The sequence below is a fragment of the Akebia trifoliata genome, chromosome 12 (genome assembly GCF_017979445.1).
Source record: "Akebia trifoliata isolate Shusen 1 chromosome 12, ASM1797944v1, whole genome shotgun sequence".
Taxonomy (NCBI): Eukaryota; Viridiplantae; Streptophyta; class Magnoliopsida; order Ranunculales; family Lardizabalaceae; genus Akebia; species Akebia trifoliata.
The window spans coordinates 26,977,100-27,003,124 of record NC_141386.1 but is presented as its reverse complement, the minus strand read 5'-3'; the positions used below and the strand labels follow the sequence as shown (position 1 = coordinate 27,003,124).

General features: G+C 34.8%; 2 protein-coding genes across 2 annotated transcripts; one reads left to right on the top strand and one right to left on the bottom strand.

Moving 5' to 3' along the window:
* The first annotated feature begins 374 nt into the window (after positions 1-374).
* LOC147389215 (BRAP2 RING ZnF UBP domain-containing protein 2-like) lies at positions 375-13,067 on the top strand. Its single transcript, XM_086419507.1, has 12 exons — positions 375-667; positions 6,347-6,462; positions 6,574-6,682; positions 6,855-6,969; positions 7,746-7,843; positions 9,298-9,404; positions 9,516-9,765; positions 10,671-10,724; positions 10,886-11,029; positions 11,191-11,255; positions 12,484-12,538; positions 12,645-13,067. The coding sequence occupies exons 1-12, from the start codon at positions 449-451 to the stop codon at positions 12,810-12,812; spliced, it is 1,500 nt and encodes a 499-aa protein (XP_086275633.1). The 5' UTR covers positions 375-448; the 3' UTR covers positions 12,813-13,067.
* Positions 13,068-17,360: 4,293 nt separating this feature from the next.
* On the bottom strand, positions 17,361-22,377 carry LOC147389214 (Hyp O-arabinosyltransferase-like protein). Its single transcript, XM_086419508.1, is given in 9 exon segments — positions 17,361-17,775; positions 19,092-19,132; positions 19,135-19,204; positions 19,368-19,439; positions 20,108-20,177; positions 20,257-20,354; positions 20,439-20,640; positions 20,757-20,824; positions 21,849-22,377. Coding segments are annotated over 9 exon segments (1,104 nt in total). The 5' UTR covers positions 22,272-22,377; the 3' UTR covers positions 17,361-17,715.
* Positions 22,378-26,025: the final 3,648 nt, after the last annotated feature.

Below are 26,025 nucleotides of genomic sequence, written 5' to 3'. Positions count from 1 at the left end.
GCATAGAACAGTTTTTTAAATGATAACAAAATTATTTGCTATGGACGGAATCGAAACCCAAAAATCCTTGAGAGAGTAATTGGGCTCGTGAAATTGGCCCTTTTTTTGACATATTTAAAGGCCCATTTATACTTTTCGATCTTTCGAGATAAGCCACTTGAAAAAACCGGTCCGGTCCGGAAGTATCCACCGGTTTTGGTAAATTAAAAAGAGAGTTTCTATAGCCACAGTAAATTTTACTAAGAGCATTCCAATTCATATGATGCCAAGGAAGAATTAGTACACATCTTGGAGTGCTCTTAGTAAAAATTAGTGTGGCAATAGAATCTCTTTTTAAAAAGGCTTTTCAGGTGGGGATATTTTGGTCATTTGACCTGATTTGGTGACGATCCATAAACAATAAAATATTTCGTCTCGAGCGAAGTTCTTCTTCCTCTCCTCCTCCGCCATGTCAGCCACCTCCACCAGTTGCAGTGCCACCGCTGCCGATACCGCCGCCGTTGATGTATTCCGACAATCTCTATCCATGAATTCCGGCGATCTGATGGAGTCGTCAGGCTCTGGCTTCACCCAGGCCTTACATTTCTCTTCTGGAAACCCTAGAATCGAAGAAACCAGAGGAACTATACATCTCTACGATGTGTCCAACTCTACTTTTGATCTCCCGGTAAACCTCAATTCGATCGAATTTCTCATATTGAATCCATTTTTCTTAGATTTTTGTTCATATAAAATTTCATGTTCTTGATATTTGAATTTCAATAGACAAGAATTTAATGTTTCCTTCGTGTCTTTTAATGGAAAAACTGACAACGTTGTGTTTTGGGAAATTTTAGGTCGCGTTTGGGTAGATGATACTTACATAAATTGTATGGGGATGTGAGAAATATAGTTGGGTGCATATGATGTATTTGATCAATTCTAGGAGTTATTTAGAATTCATAATGGCCCAAATAATTTCAAGAAGCCATAACTATGAAGAAGATAGAGTTGGCCTGAACTCCAACCGCCCATCCATTTTTCCCGCACCTATTGGACCAACACCTCTTGAGCCTACAACCTAGGCCAGCATTCCCTGGCTTCCTCTTATTCAATGACTTTCCTCGACAGAGCAAGCTGATCGACGAGCCAAAAGTCTTTGTTTCAGTTGTGACAAACAATTTTACCGTGCCACTATTGCAAGAAACCCCAACTCCTCCTTTTGGAGGTCAATTTCCTTCCACTAGGAATTTTTCAGACACACTTAAGGACGAGGTTGTTATCAAGTTTTTTTTTACTGAAGAATAAGTAGTTTTGAAGGGAGGGGATGTTCATAACTTTATTTAATTATTTTCCTATTTATGTTAGTTTTCTAATTGGATTTACTATTATTTTATAGTCTCGTTATTCTAAGTTTGTCAGGAGTTTAGTGAAAGTTTTTAAAGTTAAATTAAGATTATTCTATTTTATATTTGTAGTCAAAGTTGACAAGTTAGTGTGCTAGACAATTGTATATAAGTGGACATATCTTGTTATAAAGCAGGCAATAATAATAAATTTATCTTCCTTTATTCAGAATATATGTTTCTTTTTATTAATCTTTTATTCTCTTTATATTTTTCTTCTTCTACATCTAAGGATCCTAATATCTGGTATTAGAGCGTCTTTCTTGGTCTTCATTATGACAATTAAAAAGTTAGAAGTTCAAGTTTCATTTCTCACCCAACAAATTAAAGATATTTCCAAGACATTGAATCGAAATCGAGTTAATGAATTGCCGGGATGTTAGAGTGAATATGAAAACGCTAGGAACAACTGACATCAATAGCATTTAGGCTGCAACTGAAGATAAACAATCATCTAAATCAAGGTGGAGTTATAATTTAAGGCCGCACCATTCATATTGATTTTACATTATTTAATGGAGATGATCCATTTAATTGTATTTTTTTTTTTTTTTTTTTGTGCGGAGCAATATCGAAAGATAAGCAATATCATGAATGAACAAATAATGACTTTGACATTGGTACATCTTATCGGAGATGCAATTTTATGGTACTAATGGTTGGAATGCACCTTATACGGATTGAATTTGGCATAATTTGCGCGAGGATTGTGTACATGATTTGGCACAATAGGTTATAACGATTTTGGTGGAACTCTTTTCAAGTTGCGTAAAAAACAGTTGGTCAATCAAAAGATAAAATTATCAGAAGACTTCCTGATTAGTTGTTATGTATTAGGTTTGCTTGAAGAATTACGGATAGAAGTTCATATGTTAAAACCTATTACACTTAAATCAGCTTTTGAACTTGTAAAATTTTAGAAGAAGTCGTAAGTATGATGACGGTAAAATTGGCTTCTCAAGTAAACTTCAACCGTCCAACCTTTTTTCCTGTTCCTACTAGACCATCACCTCTTGAGCCTACAACATCATTACTTGAACAAGATCCCTTAGATTTCCTCATATTTAATGACTTTCCCTAACAGAGCAAGCAAACTGATGAGACAAGGGTCTTTGTTTGAATTGTAACGAACAATTCAAAATGGACCACTGTTAGAAGAAATCTCAATTACTCTTTTCGAAAGTCAATATTCCTTCCATTGAGAATCGTACATACAGACTTAAGGATGAGGTTTCTATCGGTATTTTTTGGATTTTAGGATAAGTTTGTTTTAAGGATGTTACGATATTTTTTTAATTAGTTTCCTATTTATGTTAAAATTTTAATTTGATTTATTGTTATTCAAGTTAATTAGGATTTTAGTAAAAGCCTAATTAGGTATTGGAGTTATGTTAAAATTACCCTATTTTAGAGTTGTAGACAAAGGTTATAAGTAATTGTGTTGGACTATTTTATATATGGAGACAAATCTTATTATAATGCAAGCACTGATAATAGATTTATTTTCCTCTTTTCAGAAACTCTTTTTCTTCTTGATTTCTTATTTTTCTACTTGATCTAAGAAAACAAACAAAAATAAGAAACTAACCAAATAAAGATCCTAACATCTCCACCCCCCTTCAAAACAACTTGTCCTTAATTCGGAAAAATCTTGATAGCAACCTTTTCCTTAAATGTGTCTATATGATTCTCAATTGAAGGAATATCGGCCTCCAAAAGGAGTATTTGGGGTTTTTTGCAACTGTGACACGATTTAAATTGTTCATCACAATTGAAACAAAGACCCTTAGACTGTCATTATACTTGTTCTATCAATGAAAGTAATTTAATAATAGGAAGCCTGGGAATAATTGAATCAAGTATTGATGGTGTAGACTCAATAGGTATTGGTCCAGTAAGAGCATGAAAAAGAGTTGGATAATTAGAATTTACGTAAGAGTTCGAATTTATTGTCGTCATAATTATGACATCTTAAAATTTCGCAAATTTTAAAAGTTTGTATAAACGTAATATGTTTTCACATTTGAACTCCTACCTGTAATTCTTTATGCTAACCTAAAACAAAACTATTCAAGAAGTCTTATGGTAATCCTCTCACATTATTTGTCAACTGTTTGAACTACAATTAATAGTTACTAATTGCTCTTGTTTGCACAACTTGAAAAGAGTTCCATCGGGATCATTATGACCTATTATGCCAAATCGTATACACAATGCTCGTGCAAATTGTACCCAATTCAATCCGCTTAAGGTGTATTCCAACCATTGGTACCATAAAATTGCATCTCTGATAAGATGAGTTAATGTCAAAGTCACCATCTATTCATCCGTGATATTGGTGATTTTTTTTTATATTACTTCGTAATGAAAAATCCAACCAGAGAAATCATCTCCATTAAACAACGGAAAATCAATATGAATAGTGCGGTCTTGAATTATAGTCCCGCCTTGATTTAGGCGATTGTCTATCTTCGGTCGTGGCCTAGTGCTATTAGTGTCAAATGCTCCAAGCGTTCCCATATCCGTTCCAAAATCCCCTGCAACTCATTAATTCAACTCTGGTTCAGTGTCTTGGAGATATTTTCAATTCATTAGGTAAGAGATGAAACTTGAACTTCTAGCTCTTTAACTGTCGTAGTGAAGATTAGGAAAGATGCTCTGCTATCATATGTTAGGGTTTCTTAGTTCAAAAAGAAGAAAAATATGAAGAGAATAGGAGATTAATAAAAAGAATCATATTTTGTAAAAAGAGGAAGATAAATTTATTATTATTGCTTTCCTTATAACAAGATCTGCCCACATATACATAATGGTCCAGGACACTTGCCATTTTAGCTATAATCCCAATTCAACTCTAAAATCTAATTAGACTCTTTATTAACTTAGAAAATAATGGTAAAATCAGATTAGAAAACTAACATTAATAGGAAACTAACTAAATAAAGATCCTGATAGCTTTGTTAGGAAACGTGAGGGTATGTTTCTATGTTAGGGGACTTGGGTTGCAGAGTTGTGGTAAGTTAAAGCTAGAATCATGTAAGTGGTGTTAGTTGTTGAAGTGTAAGTGGTTGGGTCATGTAGGAGTAGCTTTAGGGTGATGCCCTGGAAGATGTTTTCAAATTTCCAGCTAGAATATTAATGAAAGTTATCAAAGAATATTATCTATCTTTGTGTGGAGTATTGGAGGATTTGGTTCCCCTCGAACTGAACCAAATGTTTTCTTTGAATTGTAACATCCGAAATCATAGGTGTATGGAAGGCCCTATCAAATTGGTATCAAAGCCATCTAGGACCATGGACTATCCAAAAGTCATAACATGAGGCTGAGATAGAAACCTTGAAGTTTGTTGCAACCGAGCAAAGTTAGACTATGAGATAGATTCTACAACAATTAGCAACCTTCAATGTCAAATACGATCAAATGATGGTCAATCAGTGGTCCAAAGCTTCTCCAACTCGTCCTATGAGAGGAGAAGGAGATTCTATTTCTTCCAATGCTGGGACCTTTGGAACAATTCAGAGTTGCACTATCAAGTTAGACTTTCCTCAATTTGACGGTGGAAATCCTTCTGGATGGGTTTATCAGGCCGGGCAGTTCTCATACTATCATTAGACTACTACAGATTAGAGACTCACCAACAGAAGAGGAGGCACTTCCAAGGTGTTGTTGGTTGGAGAAATCTCTAGGTAATCCTAGCTGTTTAGAATTTGTAGATGCTGTCTATACTCAATTTGGGCTAACTGAGTTTAAGGATTATACAGGAGGCCAGGCATTCTTGCTAGTTGGAGCAACCAAAGATAAGCTCTTATTGAAATGAATCAAGGTACATTCTTTGCTAGTATTAACACCACCAAGGCATCAACCTCACCTATCAAAAGGTTAAACCCAACGGAAGCCAAAGAAAGGAGAGAATGAGGGACTCTGCTACAATTTCGATGGAAGGTTTCATCCCAGCTACTGGTGTAAAACTAAAACCTTGATTTTGATCAAGGTGGTGAACAGTGGAAAGTGATGAACACAACCAGTTGCTGCAATTGAAGGATCAATTATGGAGCAATACCCAAATGTTACCCTCGAGGAAAAAGTTCATCCTAGAGGGGTGGTTTGACACGGACACAAATTATATGGGAATGTGAGTAGTATAGTTGGATGCATCTGATGTATTTGATTAATTCTAGGGGTTATCTAACTTTGTTAGGAAACATGGGGGTAAGTTGCTATGTTAGGAGATGTGGGTTGCTGAGTTGCTACTAGTTAAGAGTTAGAATCCTGTAAGTGGTGTGTTTTAGTTGTTGAGTTGTAAGTGGTTGAGTCATATTAGTACTTTGTAGGGTACTACCGTGGAAGATGTATTTAAATTTCCAGCTGGAACATCTAATGAAAGTTATCAAGAATATTATTAACTTTGTGAAGAGTATTGGGGAAGCTGGTTTCCCTCGAAGTGAACCAAATGTTTCTTTGATTTGTAATTTCTGAAATCATAGGCGAAAGGAGTGCTCATATCAGTAGACCGCAATGCTCAGCTGGTACTGTTTTTGGATTTTCCTAGACTGTTTCTGGGAGGTGATTGTTTGGATTGTTGTTGGTGCTATTTAGGGACGGGGGTGGGGGCATTGTAATCAAGTTCGGATTCGGCAATTAGTGGGGTCAGTTGTGTTTAATTCGGATAAATTTGAGAAAGTTTCAAGAAAATTTTGGGATTACAAATGATGTTTCTGGGTTTCTTCCCAAAATGATTTGAAGGTAGAAGGTAAAATTTTGTGGTTGAAGGGTCAAAATGTTGCATTATTTGGCCATTAATCGATAAATAATTACTTGGTCTCTATTTGGTTAATTTTTGGAAAAAAGTCAGAGACTTTAATTTGCATTCATGCCAGCTAAAAATGTGTCCATTAACAATTGGACGGTTAGGAGTTAAGGTTTCTGAAACTCACAGTTGATTTACATGAACTCTGTACAGGTTGGTAGGAAACCGCTTGTATGTGTGTTTGCGGTACCAAATCACATGACTTATGCAGATTTTTGCCAGTTCTGCGGCTCATTCATTCAGCATATATTAGAGATGCGAATTGTCAGGTTAAATTTGACCACCCACTCTCTTTTTCTTTTTCATTGTTTTAAAAAAATATATAGAATTCAAGTTTCTAGTTGTTTTGTTAATTGCTTTCACCTTGTTTGAAAATTCAGGAACAATGGAGTGGAGGATCGTTATAGTATCCTGATAAGGTTTGATAATCAGAATTCCACAGATAATTTCTACCAGCACTTCAATGGAAGGCATTTCTCATCACTAGAGGTTTGACTCTCCTTGTAATAACTTTTTTTTTTGCAACTTCAATTGCTTAAGTGGTTCCTTGATTTGGGGAGGAAGGTTAATGCATAATAGGTAAATTTAATCTGCCGAAAGATTTTTTTGTTTTTCCCTCGTTAAGATTTTATAGTTTATTTCTTTTTTGTTTTACATCCAGGTAGAGGTTTGCCGAGTCCTCTTTACCATAGATGTACAGTACACGGGATCAATAGAACATGCACAAACTTCCCCTGCTAGCTCAACAGAACAGCCTGCATGCCCAGTCTGCCTTGGTAAGCTATTGAGTCAGAAATTGAATCCTTATGTTTTTCGAATAGTAACATAGCATAAGAAACTCTGTTGTAATATTAGTGTTTCATTCTATAGCAGTTGGGTGCTTGGAGAACAGAAATTTCACACTTACAGGAAAAGAAAAATGAAATTATTGTTCACTAAGTGGAGTATAGTGGCGTCTGTTTTTCCTCGATATGGAAGATCACTCATCAATTCAGAACACTGGGAACATTCTTCAAAATGACTTTTAGCGTATTGAAACTTAAAACAATTTGTCAAGAGTGGTTCCATACTGAGGCCAACTAAGCCATCATAATTGATGTTACATATGCACCCTATGTGTTGAAATAGAATATGCCTCATTTGGCCTCACAACTTGAGAAGGTTACCTTGATTCCATTGGGAGAACGGACTAGAAACTATTTCCCTTCCCCGACAATCAGCAATATCTCACTAGGGGTTGGTTTCATGTATTAATTTGTACAAATTGAAGTTAGCAGGATGCCAGTAAAGCATCTTCACAGAATAAGATGGGTTAGCTAAAATAAAATTTTGTACTTAATTTAAGATCTTACTTGTATAGTCTTATGGGATTTGCTTCAGGCCATATAATCAAGCTCTTTAGTTCCACTTCTGCCAATCCACCTTTTCTTCAGTCAGTATATGTAAATATATTCCAATGGAAAGTGAAGAAAATACTTATCCAAGATTAAAATTGAACTTTCCTATAATTTTGTGCTTAAATTCCTTCGATTTTCTTTCACACTTTTTGCAGAGAGATTAGACCAAGACATGGGTGGAATTCTCACAACTATCTGCAATCATTCTTTCCATATTTCTTGTATTTCAAAATGGACAGATTCTTCTTGTCCGGTAAGTAATTTCAGTAATGATGGTGCTTACTTTTATTGTTATACCTGAAAAATAGTATGATTTAACTCTTTGTCATTTCCCTGTCACTATTGATTTTATTGTATTTTGAAGTACACAGTATTTTTCTTAACATAGTTCAGAAGTAAGGCACAATGTCTCTGTGAAGCTGAGACTTGGGTCTTGAGTTTTCTACCACAAGCCACCTCTTCTTGCAAAACAGCTAAAGGAAAAAAGGCAAATACAACCTAAAGGCCCCATAGATATCGCTTGGAGTTGGCAGAAGTGACTTGAGTCAAAATTCATTATCAAGTATATCCACTTACCATGTCATCATGTGTATTGACTTGGACGTTTAGAGCATTTCCTCCTTCCACAATCACAATGTCTTAAGATTTACGGGGGAGTTCGCTCATCAAAAAATAAAGACTTATGGGGGAGTTTGAGCAGAAGAATTAAGCCATATCAGATGATTCACAAAAGAATAATGCTGAAGTGACCTCAGGCTGGAACCTCATATCGCACTTCTTGACATGAAAGTGGTTAGGAACCATAGATGCTTTTTCACTCCAGCACGACTCTTCACAAAATTTCCAAGCACCATCCAAAAGTGAATTTATTGTTTACTCATATTTGGAGTCGTGTGTGATTTTTCTTATTCCATAATGAAAAACCCAAAAAGGAGGGTACCACAAAGACTACTGAAATTTGGGTATATATGTTGCATGGGTACAATTGCTAGAGTAGTAAGTGTGGGATTCGACAAATGCCAAAAAGTATACTCTGTGTACTCAGCATTGTATTTAAACAATTAAGGATAATAGTGGATTATATGATGAGATATCATACATATCCTTGTAGACAAGAGATATTTAATGTTATATTTGCATTTTAGATAATTTCAATATAAAAAAATGGGACTCGATAATCTACAATAAATGATAATCGTTATTAACCCCTTACTTAGCAGCTGACTTTGGAGGTATGGAAATGTATATACTTTATAGAACCATATATGTTTCAAGGTAGGATGGGAGACGCAATGAGATTTTGAAAGAATTTATGGTGTGGCTATTGATCCCTAAAACTGTAGTTCCAGATAATGTACTTTCTTTCATACTCCAAGATTCGGTATCTGCTAAGATCCGGGATGTCATTGAGCTTATTTCAAATGTGTATGTACATATAAGTATAATTCTTTCAAATAAAAGAGAAAATACAAGTACTAGGTCAAAAAGGCCTACTATGGAAAAAGATGGCTACAATACAAATGGCTTAAAGCTAAAAATACATTTTCTTTTTCTTGTACTGTGACTTCATTTACTTTTCTTGCTCATCTGTAGTGGGTTTGCAGTGAGGTGCCGGTGCCAATTGAAATATACATTATTGGTTAAGTTCAAATGAGAGTCTGTTGAGGAGATATTTAGGATTGACTTTACTTCTGCATTTCATTTCAGGTCTGTCGATATTGCCAGCAACAACCTGAAAAATCAACGTGTTCTGTCTGTGAAACTTATGAGAATCTCTGGATTTGTGTAATCTGTGGTTTCGTTGGTTGTGGGAGGTAACTAACATGTTATTCCCTCCCAACTAAGAGTTATTTGTTTGTGATGTATAACACTCTTACCGTGCTTCCATTAGTGTCAGTTCCTTATTTTGGAAATTTTTGGTTTAGGTATAAAGAAGGTCATGCTATAAGACATTGGAAAGAAACACAGCACTGCTACTCTCTTGAATTGGAAACCCAACGTGTTTGGGATTATGTTGGAGACAATTACGTTCACCGACTGATCCAATCCAAAACTGATGGGAAGTTGGTTGAATTAAATTTCCATTGTGTGCATGCTGATGACAATTGTGGAAGTTGTGAATGCAGTACAGATTCTGGAATCAGTGAGGCTCTCCTCAACAGTAAAGTTGAAGCTGTAATATATCTTTTTTTCTATACTTCTTTTCCCAGTATTTTTTATAGTTATTTAGAAACACCCTGTTAAATTGGAAATATTAGGTTTACCCCCCTTGACCGTAAGTCAACATTGCTTTTTCATGATGATTTAATATTGAAATTTTGGTTTCTTTCCAAATCTTGATTTAGTCATTTGAAGAGCATGTTGAAAAAAAATCAAAATTTTCACCGTTAAATCAGCAAGAAAATGCGATGTTGACTTACAGTCAAAGGGGGTAAACCTAATCTTGCATTTGCGTAAAGTAAACCTAATAGCACCAATTTAACAGGAGGGTATTTCTAAAATACCCTTTTTATATCGCTAAGCTGGGGTTTAAAGGGACTCTCTCCCCTCCCCCTCAACAAAAAAAAAAAAGCAAGCATTGCAAACGCTCATTGTTGCACGTGAGATCATTGGCATGAATATAAGCCAGCCAACTTCAGAGGCACATTTTGCTCTTCAATAATTAATGTAAATTTCTCAAAAATAGCTCCATTCTTCGCACCAATAAAATTCAAAATCACAGTGGATAAATGCGTGGCTCAATGATTTTATTTCTCTGACTATCTGGATGTACTTCCAACCAACCTCAAATGCATCCAATATCACAGATGAGTCTGCTGAGATAAGAAGGCAGCTGATCCATTAAGCTTTGCAAAATCAACCAACCTCAAAATCATCTCAAATGCATCCAAAATCACAGATGAGTCTGCTGAGATAACAAGGCAGCTGATTCATTAAGCTTTGCAAAATCTAAGAGCTTCATGGATTGCTTTCAGCTGAATACAATATCAATCCTTTTTGCAAAACTAAGAGCTTCTTTTTTCCAGTGGTAATTAACTCCTTTTTATCCATTGCATTTGTTTTCTTCTTTTTTTGTGCAGGTTGTTAGTGAGTACAATGACCTTCTTACATCCCAACTTGAGAACCAGAGAACAGTAAGTGCATCCCTAACTCTAAGTTAACTAAACTGTCTTAGATGCCCTTTCTTTCCTTTATAGTAGGCTTGAGTTTGCATTTAATTTGACCTATAAAATCTGATTCTAGAACTTGTATATATTATTTTTTGGATTAATCCCTACCTCTGTCTTCATCGTAGTATTTCGAGTCTATACTGCTAGAAATCAAGGAGGAAACTGAAAAAGAAATTTCTGAAGCTGTTCAGAAGGCCGTGAGTTTTAAACTGCATAAGATACAAGCCAAGTTGGATAAATATGTTGAAGAAAAGAAATTTCTTGATGATGTAAGTAGCATCCTCTACTTATTTTCAGATTAGCATATTGTGCTTACTAAGATAAACCAATGAGATCAATCATGTAGTATTTAGAGTTCTTCAAGTATTCTTATTGAGTTAGTTGCCTTGTCTTCTTAAAAAGATCACTGTATTCTTGTTTATGTTTGTAGATGAATGAGAATCTTATGAAAAACCAGGAGATATGGAAGGCAAAGATTCTGGAAATTGAAGAAAGGTATGTCTGTGTTCCTTATATTTGTTTATTCCTTGTCATTATAACTTTGTAGTAAAACATCAAAAATTGTTATATCTAGATTTCCACTCCAATTCCACTTGTGAGCCAACCGAGGAAAACTAGTTTACTTTTAATAAGTATTTCTAGATGTTAAGGCATAATCCTCTCATGCTTACAATTTTTAAATAAATGAATAATTAATTTAAAATATATAAGTTAGAAAATTCAAAAAGAGAAAATATTAAGAAGAAAAAATAATAACAATTTATAATTTCACTTTCCACATTCCAAAGTTATTTGCGAGAAATGACATTTGAGGTTGGCAGGTTTCCATCCGAATTACAATTATGTAGGACTTCCATTGGGAGAAAGCAATCTAAGATCTATGGGTAGAGAGAATAAGCAAGTGACTAGCATTGTGGAAAAAATATATTATCAATAGCTTTTTGGTATTTGTGGAATGGTACACTTTTGTAAATAACACAAATCTTAGTGGCATTCTTGAAAAAACATTTATTGTACAAAGAATGACAAAAATACCACTCAACAAGTACCAAAATACCCTTACTTTTGTTTTTTTTTTTTTTTTTTGGTGGGGGTACTGAAAGATAGTCCCATGAGATCTTGGAAATAAAGATGCCATATCAGTGAATATTAAAATATGGGAATTTTTCAGAGAATTTGGAGCCTAGTCTGAACCTAAATGACTGGAAGATTGATTCCCTTGCCACTCCCTAAAAAACTTTGGGAAGGATGAAAGATGATCCCGATGGAGAGGCATAGAAGAAGATAGTGGAAATGGTCCTCTACTGAGATGTTGTTAGTCTTTTTACATTTTTTTTTTCAACTGAAAAAATTCATGTCTTTTTACATCTTTCTCGAATACCAACTAAGAGTTTGGAAATCTCCCAACCCCATTTCATAAGAATTGCCTTTATTTATAAAATAGCCATTATATAAAATTGTAACTGTTGAGCATTTGAGAAATAAAATTAAGGATATTAAGGAAACCAATCAATTGGTCCGGCTGCATTGTCTTCTCTGTTGAAAGGTATGGAAAATTTTCATTGAGAGAGAGAGAGATTGAATAGATTTTTGGTTGTAAGCTTGGATTGTCTTCTTTATTGAAAATTTTAACAGACTATCGACTATAAGCTATATTGTCAAATCTTGCATAAAGCAGCAGTAAAGTTGTAGATAAGCTAAGTTTCTCTTCTTTTTTCCCCAGGGAGAGGCTGGCTTTGAGATCAAAGGATGAAAAAATACAAGAATTGGAGGATCAGGTTAAAAAAAAAAAGCCACGTTGAATAGCTCCAGTTTGCTTTAAGAGTAGGTTTTTTCTGATGGTTCTCATGGTTGCATCCGTTCCCTCAAAACTTTTTATGGCAGATTAGAGATTTGATGGTCTACATCGAAACAGAGAAGGCTGTGGAACAGCTTCCATCATCAAGTGAGATTAAGGACGGCACGGTCTTGCCAAAACCAATTGAATCATCTTCGAAAAATAATACTAAACGTGCCACCACAAGGACTAATAACAGGAAAAGAAGCTCCTAGTGTTTGGTTACACTCTCTCTTCTATCAAGAGCAAACGCTACTTAAGACTTATTATGTCTTTCAAGTAGTTGTTTTGGCTCCATATGCTTTTTCTGCTCATGGTGGGTTCATGTACATTTCAGCCTGAACAAGGACCACTGCTTTCATAATGTAAGTGATCAAAAGGTCCTAAACATCGAATCAAATTCATGTATAATTTTTCATTCTTAATAGAAGTAAAAAAAAAAAAAATGCAGATGAGCTGTGATCCACCTTTCATACCATTGAAAAGATGAACAAGCGGACTAAGCCCCTTTTAGTTCTATGGATCATCTAGATTTGAAAACATTAATTCAGGCAGTGTAGCACATCAGTGTGGATCGATTTTAGTGGGTATGAAAACAATGGCTATAGTTTTCATTACAAGTTTGATAAAGCATTAAAAATTCTGTCTCATTTTGATTTGTCTGAACTTGGATTGATCCAATCTGAGTACTAAGGATCTAGGTGATAAGAGTTCCTTTTTTTTTTTTTTTGAACTAAATGTCCCATAATTGATCCGACAAGTCACTGGAAAATTCTTGCTCATAGGAAAGTCAATCTAGGATTTCATAGAATCCCATATCAATTAATCACACAAATCCACATGCATTGAGGGTGTTTCCAATTTACAGAACTCCTAACGTTAGATGTGTTACGATTGGTCAATTGAAATTCTGTGAAATCTCGTATTGACTTTCCTATGAGCAACAAAGTTCTCCTTACCAAGTGTATTATTTTGTCACAAGTGACAAATTAAAATCACAAATTTCTTAATGAATTCAAGAATATTAATATCATAAGTATATATATATATATATATATATATATATATATATATATCATTGAAAGAGGGAGGAGGAGAGGAACGACAATAAAGTTTAAGTGTTTTCTTGGAAAGAGGGACAAGGATGAAGGATTTTCTTGAAAAATGGGAAAAAGATGAAAGGCAATAAAGTGGTGTTGTGTGAACCCTACTACTTGTACCCCTCTACAGTTATAGTTTTGTGGGTATAAATATTGAGATAAAGTAGTGGGATCCACACAACCCCATTTTATTGTCTTTCCTCTTCTCCCCTACTTTTTTTAAGAAAATCCTTCAACTTTATCCCCACTTTCAACAATACCCCTTCAACTTTATTATATTTTCCTCTCTTCCCCATTTTTCAATAATACCCCTCTAATTTTATTATCTTTCCTCTTTCACCTCTTCAACCCCAAAAAGGATGCCCGTGCCATAGGGGCAAACTCTAGTACGTGTATATATATATATATACACATTTATCTTTGAACCCATATTCTCTGAATCTTCCTCCCTTGATGAAAAATCTTAACAAATGTCACTACTCTTTGTTGCCACATTCCCTATGTTTAGGGAAAATTACTTAATAGATCTTGTGGTAGGGGCGTGTTTCCAAATGCACCCCGAGCTTTTGGGCAATATCTTAACTCAATTAGTAAAAAATCTTTCTTAATTCCCCTTCAACCCTGTAAAATGTTAAACTCGAATCATCGAGATCAAGATCAACAATTCATATCATTCATCTTGACAATTTGTTTGGTTGATGTTGACAATTTGAATAATTGATCTCAATGATTTGATTGTCGATCTCAACAATTTGAATCATCAACCTCAACAATTGAAAGATGGCAAAGGGCATTTAGAAAGAAAAAGTTTACTAATTGGACTATCAAGCTAACACAAAAAAGTTAAGTGGTGTTTAGAAAGAAACCCTTTCAATCAGTATTCATTAAGTAATTTTTCCAGTTTTACATCCACTACCCCCAATGACTTTGGTCAATCAACCCAACCTAGGTAATCACCACTTTTCATCTTTTGGATTAAAACCTGTCTTCCACAATCTCAGTCTCTCCAGTCTATCGTCCTTCAACAACTGTAATTTTTCCAATCTTTCCACTTCTAACAATCAAAATTACACTACATTTTAAATATTTTTCTCAATAAGATAAAATCTTATTTTCCCAATCTTTCAACTTCCTCTTTTTCATCTCCAATAAGAAACAATTGCGCTAATATGCAACAGTGATCTACGATCAGAGCTCTATCCATTGCCTCATATATACCATATTAGAACCTCTTGCATCTCCTTCACCTCTAAACGAGGGTCGATGTAATTAAGATTCACCTTCTTCTCCTTCATTCCTACCAGAACCCAGTTACTCTCCAACTATTGAAGTACATGGAAAAACTGACCAGTTCAACCGATGGATTAGCTTTCTTTCCTTTCGAACCAATCCCAACCACTTTAGGAGTAACTGATCCTAACCCAGAGAAAAAAGAGTTGATATAATGGGCACATCAAAGTTTGAAGAGTAGATTTTATTTTTATTTGATTTTCTGTTTTAGGACTTTATTTTTATGTTTTTTGGGCTTTCATATTTTATTAGCCCCATGATCTTAATATAATATTTGTAGGTAGTTTGGTAAATTTAGTTTGTCTTTTATTTAAGTTTAGAAGAGATGAAATTTAGGAGAGAGAAAGTTACAAAAATTAGATTATTTATTTGGTATTTTAGTTTTAATTGATTGTATTGGAATTTTTTTTAATAAAGAGAGTTTATGAATAAATAATGTTTTTTTTTTTTTTCAAATTGAGTTTTCCATCATTCTTGATGTTATTCCAAGGTTCTATCTTTCTATCCCTTCTCTTTTTCTTTTAATCTTATATCTATTTTCTTTTAATCCTTGTTCTTGATTTTCTTGATTCTTGATTCTTGATTCTTGATTTTTGAATTCTTAAAGTCTTGAATCTTGAATTCTTGAAACTCATTTTATTCTACCCTTAATTCTTTATCATTTTCTTTAACCCTTGTTCCATTAATCTCTTCTTCAAATCTACCCTATTCTCTATCACTTCACCCCAAAGAAGATTCCACAAACCCACCTTTATTTCATCTTCTTCCCTCTCTTGCATCACAATCTCATTCCCTAAAATGAATGTGTGTGTGTGTTTGTGTCCTTTAGAGATACTCCTACATTTTTCTCTAAAACGTTAATTTCTAATTTATCTTTCCTAGTCGTTCCACTTATCCTTGTCAACATCCCCATCAAGCTACAATTAATTTATTAACATGATGCTCCTTAACCACCCAACATTCAATTCCATGAAGCATATAGCTGGTACTAAATTGACGCTCCATGTACATTGTCTTGGTCTTACTTATTTTCAAGCCCATGGACTCCAATACTTCTCTCTCTATCACTTTAGCTTTGTGTTGACTTCTTCTTTACCCTCCAAAATTAATACTACATCATCTACAAATAATATACAGCAAGGTAGATGCTTTTCAATTTGAAAAGTTACTTTTTCTATAACTGGTGCAAATAAATATGAATTCAAAACCAATCATTGATATAAACCAATAGTAACTAGGAACTCATCTGTCACCCCTACATTTTCTCTCACACTAATCTCAACTCTCATTCATGTCTTTAGTTATGTCAATACATCCATTCAGAACTCCTTTACTCGCCAATATCCACCAAATCAGATCTCTACATACTTCGTCATGCATTTTCTCTAAGTTTATAAAAATCATATGGAAATTCTTCATCTTTTCTCTATAATTTTCTTTCATTTGTCCAAATAGAAAGATTGTCCCGGTGATTGATCAACTTGGCATAATACCAACTTGGTTCCTAGATATATTAATCTATCCTTGATCAACCTATAGTTCAATAGTATGACTCATAAGTTTAATACCTCAATAGTTGGTACAACTCTTTATGAATCCTTAGTTCTTATATATAGGTACTACAATGCACTTTCTCCATTCATCTAGCATCTTTTTGGTCTTTAGAATATATTCTTAAATAGCTTAATTAGTCCTGACAAACCAAACCTTCCCATGTATTTTCATACTTACATCGGAATATCATCTAATCTCAAAATCCTACACGTTTCCATCTTCACTAGAGTTGTTCACTTATGAAACCCTAATTCTGTGGAGGTATTTGTGCTCTTAGATCTTCCACACTTCTTTTGTTAGCCCTAAGTCTCTTTGGTAGAACATAACCCATCGGTCTTTTCATCTCTTACCAAGCCTCTTTCATCTTTTGCTTTAATCTAGAACTACAATTTGAATCCAAGTTCTCCATTGTTCAACAGTTGGATAAGGATTTGACGCTTGTAGTTTATAATGATTCTCCAACAATGAAGTCAAACTTTTTTTCTGATTGGTCAAAGGGTTAGTGGTTAGCAAGGTGAAGTAGGGTTCTAGAGGGTTTGAAGCTAGGACAATCAACACGTCTTGCCAATTTGGCTAAGTTGGCACTTCAACAATAAAGTCAACTATTGCTTGATCTGAACATCTAAAATGCGTTGATGATGCCAACTAGCTCATATTTGAATATAATATATGCAAAACCATGTAATCCATTCAAATATATTGATAATGATTCTCTATCGATGTATCTTTTTGATACCATCATCCTTGTCTAGGTTAGATAGCATATTTATGTTGGCCACAAGAACACAAACGAAATTTCAAAAGACTACAACTGGTCAATTAACACAAAGGATCCTCATATTTCAAACCAAAATGATTACAAAAGAAAACACGCACACACCCTTATTTATGTCATTTTCCCTTCTTTTCTATGATGGACTGGATAAGACAAGAATTGAACACATGACGTGTCAAAGAAGAGCAACAAACAAAGATACATGAATCCGAATTCAAGTTGATCGAGGTATAACACATTTTCGGAATCCGGATTTCCCAACACGTCACACTGGGCTTTGCAGTTTCTGAGCATGGAATTCACATTTATGTCAACAAAAATTATGAATTACCTGCTGGAATATGGAACAGGTAGACCTTTGCCTTCCACTAATGACAGCTCTAATTCCACTAGCTCCATCTATGACCCCCAGTTAGGAATATTTGCAGTTGCCTCATTCACCATTTTTACAAGAGTGACCTGTCAGATTTAGATTGCTTATAATCTCAATAAGATGAGAATAAAAAAGGAGGAAATTTATGCTGATGTAGAATCATCCTACTTACGGTGACTAAACGATTACTGATAGGAAACCCTATGATTAACACACAGTTCTGGTCAAAAATAAAACTAAAAACCTAAACCAAAATGTATAGGCTGGCATTCACAATGGAATGGGTCCAAATTAATCTCCTAGCAAAGATTTGGGGCAACCATATCCATCTGTTTTCTATGGACTACCGATCCATGCACCCTACTTCTGTTCAAAAGAATGTGAAGGTTGGCTGTTCATAATGACCTAATTGGTAAAATTTTGACACAGAAATCTTCATTGCAGCACATCATGTTAACCAACCAACTACTCCAAAAGACCGATTTGTTGGAGAGGGCGAGAACTATGAATATAAGAGGGTCACAGGGCTTAACTGGGGTATGACACACCCGAGAGAGTGGAGGAAAATATACACTCAACACTCCTCCTCACTCATAAAGGGTGAAAAGAATCGAGAGGTACAGGGTTCGATACCCTACATCTTCACTTTAAAAAGTCTAAATTTACTTATCAAAAAAGAATCGAACCGTGACCTATACAAACCCAGCACTCTGATACCATGTAAACTAACCAACTACTCCAAAAGACCGATTTGTTGAAGAGGGCAAGAACTGAATACAAGAGGGTCACGGGGCTTAACTGGGGTATGACATACCCGAGAGTGGAGGAAAATATACACTCAACACTCCCCCTCACCCATAAGGGTGGAAAGAATCAAACCCGTGACCTATATGAACCTAGTGCTATGATACCATGTTAACCAACCAACTACTCCAAAAGACCAATTTGTAGGCGAGGGGGGAGAACTATGAATATAAGAGGGTCACAAGGCTTAACTAGAATATGACACAACCAAAAAGTGGAGGAAAATATACACTCACCACGTCATACTGTAGACAGACACCCCCCCCCCCCTTCTCCCTCCTTGATTGTGGGCCACATGTACGGGATGGTCGCAAAGTCACACATGTTCCTCTGGCCCATGAGAGGCCTACGAACCAAAATCAGACACACAGAAGTGTATTATTGCCAGATTCATGGTTCATGTCAAATTTAGGATGGGAATGAGCTTTTGGGCCCATGATGAACACTTCCAAACCACTTAAAATCTAAAATTCTAAAATGGATAAATACACAACTAAAAAGGTTGACAAGGGCATACTCTATGCACAAGAAAAACTTCCATCTTTTAATTATGCTATGTTCTTGGTTTCATCTAAATGCAACAAAGCTAGAACCATACCACACTTTCTGGAACACCAGGAGGAGGCAATGGAAGGTTTTTGGAGGTATTGTGTGGTCGTACGATCTTTTGTCGAACCTCCATTCTCCAATCTTTCCATACATCAACTGACCCTGAAAAAAAAAAAAGCATACTTGCTGAGTATTCAAGTAGGCAGGTTACATAGTTGTCCATAATGTGTTCAAGATGGAAAATTGTTTGTTCCATAATGTAAATATGCATCGCAAGAACTTTGCACATAGAACACAATATGTGAGAGGCTGCCACTATGTTTACCTTCATGTCATAGTCACATCCGTAAGTATAATGAATTATGAACTTCTTGCCGACTTCTTTGTCCCATGGAGGCTTTATATATCACAAAAACATGCAAATAGCAGTTACTTAAGAGTCAGAAAGATGAAACAAGTAGGATCGTAGGCAAATTCTTATCATACAAACATATTCTAAAAGAAGCTAACACTACCAATCTTGAGTATTTTGCACAAGTAAGATTCATCATCATCGTCATCTGTCACCATTAACACATCTGTTGTTTTTATCATTTCTTTTTTTTTTTTTTTTTTTTTTTTTTTTGGGGGGGGGGGGGGAGGATATTGAACATCTCCTGGTGTTAATATGACAACCTCGAGATATGTATTTTGCACAGGTGAAATTCAAAGCATTTCTAAAGCTTGGTGCCTAACATCAAAGAATTATAACATGAACCTTGATTTGGTTTTTATAGAAATTATATCAACCAAGATATGGAAAGTAAGCCCAATATAAGATCCTAATTAACGTAATTCACTTCTACTATTTAAATTTAAATATTCTAATTACCAATACTTCCTAATCTAGAAGATACTAATTGATATATATTAAATATATACTTCTACATCACAACCTGTCATTTGTGGTAAGATACACTAAAGAATTAGATACGTATCTCAAGCATCTTTATTAGCTGAATCTTATTCTCTAGCAAGTTGAAGAAGATCAGATAATTATCAACTTGTGGTACAAACTCATCATACCTGAATCATGAAATCCTTGTACAAGATGTTGCCCACACCATGAAAAGCAGATGCAACAGCATAAGCATACCTGCATAGAAAACAAGAACATAAAGCAAGTCAAGAGCTGTCGTGAGATAAACACAAATTTAATAGGGAGAAATCCTTACATCTCAAGCACCCAACCAAACGCTTTATCTGCTTCTGGATCCTTCTTCATTGCCAAAGAAACATTCATCCATGTGGGAGCAATCTTCTTAAGAGAAGCCTAAAGCCATTCGACACAAAGTCAAGGCAATGAAATTCAAAAGCAATTACTCCTCTTAGTGAACCATGTAGAAGAATTACACACCTTTCCGACAATGACGGGGGAATTTCCTATGGGGTCGATGTTGGTTATAGGCCCCTTATCCTCTGGAAAGAATTTTCGGAGAGTGGATTCATACTTCTTAGGTTCAATATAAAAGAAAGGGAAAGCGGCTCCGAGACCGTCTCTTGATAAATTTGGTATGGGCTTGACAATAATATGGTCTGGCTCCGCCATTAGTATATAACTGCATACAAAGTCAGTAAGGAAATCAAGAGCTTTAGTAAGGCATCCTCTAACTAAATAATCAAACGGAATAAAAACCAGTATTCCATTTAAACTAAAGGATCAAATATTTCATACTCTTCCTTAATGTTTGCTTTCTGAAGCCACTGAACAAATGCCCAAGGTCTGTTGAGGACTATATACCCCTGACATTGAAAGATGAGAAATACAATTAATAGAAAAATCATTTCCACTTAATTAACCTCAATAGGGAAACAATACATTTCTATGGGTTTGTAAGCCTTGTTTAAACCAATTATCCCTTAAATGTGTTTAACTTCCAACTTATCAAGTATACCGCTTTTACACTATCTTTGGCCATTGAATTGAATCTGTAGTCTTCTCCCTCTTCAAGTTCTCTAGCTACTAATCAAATTGAACTTTTGAATGAAGTATTGAAGAGCTCAAGCTGTGAAAGATGCAGCTCATTCTTTTGAAATTTCCAGCAGAGCTTCTTTTGGTCAGTTTGTTTGACCAATCATTTTCCATTTTTTGTTTGATTATGGAGGTCTCACAAACCTATAAAAAGGTCCCTTTTCAATTCTTAGTAAACAAAGATAAAATTGATGAAAGTCCAAAATCCACAACTTCAACTCTAGATACATCAAAAACAGAATCGAAAATAAAAAGATTCATGATGTACTTCCTCAGGAATTGCAAGTGCTGATAACCAACTAAAAAGTCGTTGAAGTTTCATATTTTCTTCAAAACAAATCATAATTCCCAATATAAATAAATAAAAATCATAGCACCCAACAAAAGTCTCAAAAAAAGAAAACCCAAGTCCTAAAAATTTCTTAGTTCATTTAAATAAATAAAAAATGCGTAACTCCCAGGAAAAAAATTCCAAAAATAAAAAGGGTAGGAAGACCCATAACGCAAATCATTAAAAATAAAAATAATATTTTCTACCCAAAAAGAAATATATGTAAAACCCAGAACCCAATTCTCAAAATTCACAATCAATCAGAAAACCCAATTAAAGAAGCAGAAACACAAAGGAAAGAAAACCCATAACTCAAATCATAAAAAATAATAATTTCCACCCCCCCAAAAAAAAAAAAAAAACAGTAAGACTCAGAACCCAATTTCCTCAAAATTCAGAATCAATAACAAAACACAAATAAAGAAAAATAATAATAATAATAGTCAAAGGAAACCCATCAATACCTGATCCATTCCTGAAGGGAGGGGCTGAGCAACAAAAGTGGGGATCTCATCCATGAACTTATCATCCTTCCCAGAATGCAAAATCCTAGTGAACCCACCCATATCAGAATTGGGTCCATCTTTGAACTTCTTGAACCAGTAATACATGATCCTACACTGCCACGTGTTGTAAACCGAATCTGAAGCCGTTACAGCTGTGTGAAAGAGTTTCTTCTTTGAAGCAGCTTTAGATCGATCATGTGGCATCTTGATGATTGGGTCCACCTTAAAGAGATGATTGGATGATGATTTAGATAATGATGGGTTTGCAGGGCCAGGGAAGTCTTGTTTGAGAGGAGCATTTGCAGAGATGATTATGTTGTAAGTTATTAGAGCTACTGAGAAGGTTATTAGAAGACTGTAGAAGAAACCCTCACAACCCATCTCTCTCTCTTACAGATTTCAGAGAAAGTCGTCTTCTGTGTTATTTGTTAGTTCGGCTGGGAGAGTAGTTGGGACATGAAAAGGAAATGATGACTAAGTAAGATTTTTCACATTCTTTCCGCATCAGGCGTATTTTAGTACTCCACTCTAGAATTGGCTTAAAATGAACTGCAACAGAGAACTTCAATGTTGATCATTAATTTCTGAACAGTGTTATAGTCATGTTAAATAACACCACGTGGTAAGGGATTGGGAGTCAAACTAACGGATGCGTCCTAACCGTTCGATGGCAAAAAAAAAGAAGCAATCTTGCGTTAAAACTGGAGCGGTCAATGGATCGGATCAAAAACTCGATTTGTTCCAATTCAGTAAGTCCTGGTTTGGACTCTGGATCGAGCCCGGACCAATATCTGATGAATCAAGTCTCGATATACTAGGGACTAGAAGGGAGCCGATCCACTAATGTGCTGGTAAACATGTAAATGTTATTGAAATTCATAATGTATATTATATAAAATTATTATATTTGATTAAAAATATTGATTTTTTGAATGGATTTGAATAAAATAGGAAACAATAAAAAATAATTTATATCCAGATCAGATCTAGACCTTAATATGACAGATTTAAATAGGGTCCAGGTCCAATATATTATCTATAGAATCAATAATAATTTAGAATCAATACAACCGATCAATTAACATGCAAAAACATTAGGATAATTAGAAACTTAGAATGACACGAAGAACATGTCACATGACGTCATTTGGCATGACTAACACGAGACAAATGTTAATGAGCAAGATCAAATATTTCACAATTTTCTCTCTTGACTATAGTCTTAAGTGAATATCAGTGAAATGATCAAAATACCCTTTTCTTCTAAGTTTGCAATTTTCAGGATAGAAAAGCATAAAGAGGGAATAGAGAATTTTATGAAAGTTAATAAATGAGGGTATTTTGATCATTTTATATTAACCTATAATAGAAGACCAGTCAAAGAATATGTTGTCATATGAAAGGGCTGAGTTATCTCAAATATAGACAAAATAAGGAGTGGGTCTAATTACCTTCTTTTTTTTTTTTTTTTTTTTTATAATAAAAAATAGGATGAAATTCATTATAAAAAAAGTAAAAATAAATAAAAAGTCAAAACTATATTTAGAGTTTAGTGGTTAGGTAGAACCATATCAGCCGCCATTAACCTTTATGTGTTTATCCTAAAGTAAAGGTGCAGAATAATTGCTACAAAAAGGGGTGTTTGTATGCAGTACCGGATCTGTTCTGGTTGAGAATAACATCTTAGAAATATTTGGATACAGAGGGAATTGGAATTAACGAGGGAGAGAGATCTCTGCACCAGTATCCTTGCAACCAAAAATACCCTCAAGTCTTAGGCGCTGTTTGGATTTTGGAACAATGCTACAATCTGCATTAGGCAAATGAGCAAGCGATATTCAACATGATCTTGGTCCTAGGGTTGTAAAGGGATTAAATTCTGATCAGATTGGGTTGATCTGAATCAATCCGATCAGAGTTAGATATGATCCAAAAGTTTATTAGATCGGATGCAAATCTTTAATGGGTTCCAATATTTGCTTCGATGACAATTGGATTGGTGTCTCGACTAGATTAATCTAAATTATATTTAAATGCCGTATTCTTTTCTAGATAATATCCGATGATATCAGCACAGATTGGATTTTGGGTCAGATCAACCCATTTGTAGCCCTATTTGAGAAATTATCTAGATTATAGAAATACTTATTTAAGTGCTTCCACCCCTCTCATGGATTATGCACACAGGAGTAGTTTGGTTTGAAGGGTGAAGGAAAAGGGTTCTTAGTATTTACCCAAAGTAAATTAGACTCTTTATAATTTTATAGATATTTGAATAAATAAATGATTCGTGTTCAATTAACATTGAAATTGACATCGTTTGGGACATTGGTATGTACAGAATCATAGAAGTTTCTCACTCGTATCTTGATGAAAAGCATCATAAGCAATGTCCCAAATGATGTCAATCTCAATATTACTTCAACATTTTCCTAGATAAATATAACAATTATTGTACATAAATCTAAATGATAAGACACAACGGTAGGACTCACTTGTGGAGGATAAAAATCTCATCCAAGCTACTATGACTTACTTTATTACTTTTCTCCTAATCTTTCAACTTTATTGTTTTTACTCTCTTCCTCTCCCATCTGTTACTATTTTTCAATAAACCCTCTAATTATACTATTTATCATTTTTTACCCTTTCAACCCCAAAGACTTTTTTAATAATACCCCTTCAATTTTGTTATTATTTCTTTTTTACCTATTTAACTCCTAAGGATGATGCCCATGGCGTAGGCACAAGCGAACTCTAGTCTATGTAATAAAACACAATGATGGGACCCACTTGTGGGGGATAAACATCTCATGTAATTACAATGATTTTACTTTATTACTTTCCTCTTACCCTTTCAACTTTATTGTCATTACTATCCTCCTCACCCACCCCTTCCATTTTTCAATGACACTCCTCTAACTTTGATATTTTCCTTTTTTGCCCCTTTAACTCCAAAGTTTTTTTTAATAATACCCTTTCAATTTACCCCCTTAACACCAAAAAGGATGCCTGTGTTGTAGGTGCGGACGAACTCCAGCCTATAAATATAGTGATGGGACCTACTTGTGGGGATAAACGTTCCGTCTAACCATAGTGCCCCCACTTTTCTTCCTCCCCTCCCCCCCCCCCTCCCCCTCCACTTTCAAATTTACTGTTTCTACTTTCCTCCTCCCCACTCTATTCATTTTTTCAATAACACCCATCTAACTTTACTACCTTTCCTCTTTTACCCCTTCAATCTCAAAGATTGTTTAACAATACCCCTCCAATGGTAATGCCCACTTGTGGGATAAACATCTCATCTAACTATAATGATTTTACTATTGCTTTTCTCCTCCCCTTCAATTTTATTATCGTTACTCTCTTCTTTCCCCACCCTTTTCTATTTTTCAATAATACCCCTATAACTTGATTATCTATCCTCTTAATTTTTTCCAACCTAATTCTTTCGAAATATTCTATTTCGATAAATTAGCTGTTGTTAAAATTCCATATATATGAATATTACAATGATGAACAACCTACCACCTTTTTTTCTTTGTTTCCCCTACCTTGTATAGATATGTATATGCCAAATGGTGGGATAAATTCGACCTTCTAAAGGCTTAGATTCCTAAAGCTTTTCCTCCACTACCACAACCTGCTCTTCTTAAATCATCTTCAAAGTCTTTCAAAGAAATCTTAGTTCCCTCCTCCTCAAAAGCAAAAGATTCGGAAGAAACTTCACAGATCTTATTAGCAATCAAAAAACTATCTCAAGAAATCATTGCCATCAAACAAACCATATCAATTCAAAGGTCATCTATCCATTCAAATTCTTATTCACCTTCTCTTCCTAAGAACGATGAAGATGATTTTGGTTTATAAGTTTGTCAAAGGTTCGTCAAAACTTCGTCAAAGATGTCAAAAATCGCCAAAAGTTCGTTAAGGTCGTTAAAGTCGTCAAAGACATCAAAAGTCATCAAAGGCGTCAAAAGCCGTCAAAATAAGTTTGTAATATATTGAAATATTATTTAAAATGTCAGTCCATTATTATAAGAACACGTATTGTTGTACTATTCAAAATGTCGGTTCGCTATTATAAGGACACGTGTATAAGTACTGTTAAAAATCATTCGAATCACAAAAGGAC

What these genes read in the sequence shown, in the direction of transcription:
- LOC147389215 (XM_086419507.1), top strand. Translation starts at nt 449, where the DNA reads ATGTCAGCCACCTCCACCAGTTGCAGTGCCACCGCTGCCGATACCGCC. An exon ending in GGCATTTCTCATCACTAGAG is followed by an intron (nt 6,683 to 6,854) that starts GTTTGACTCTCC and finishes TTTTACATCCAG; the next exon opens with GTAGAGGTTTGCCGAGTCCT. An exon ending in TGCATGCCCAGTCTGCCTTG is followed by an intron (nt 6,970 to 7,745) that starts GTAAGCTATTGA and finishes CACTTTTTGCAG; the next exon opens with AGAGATTAGACCAAGACATG.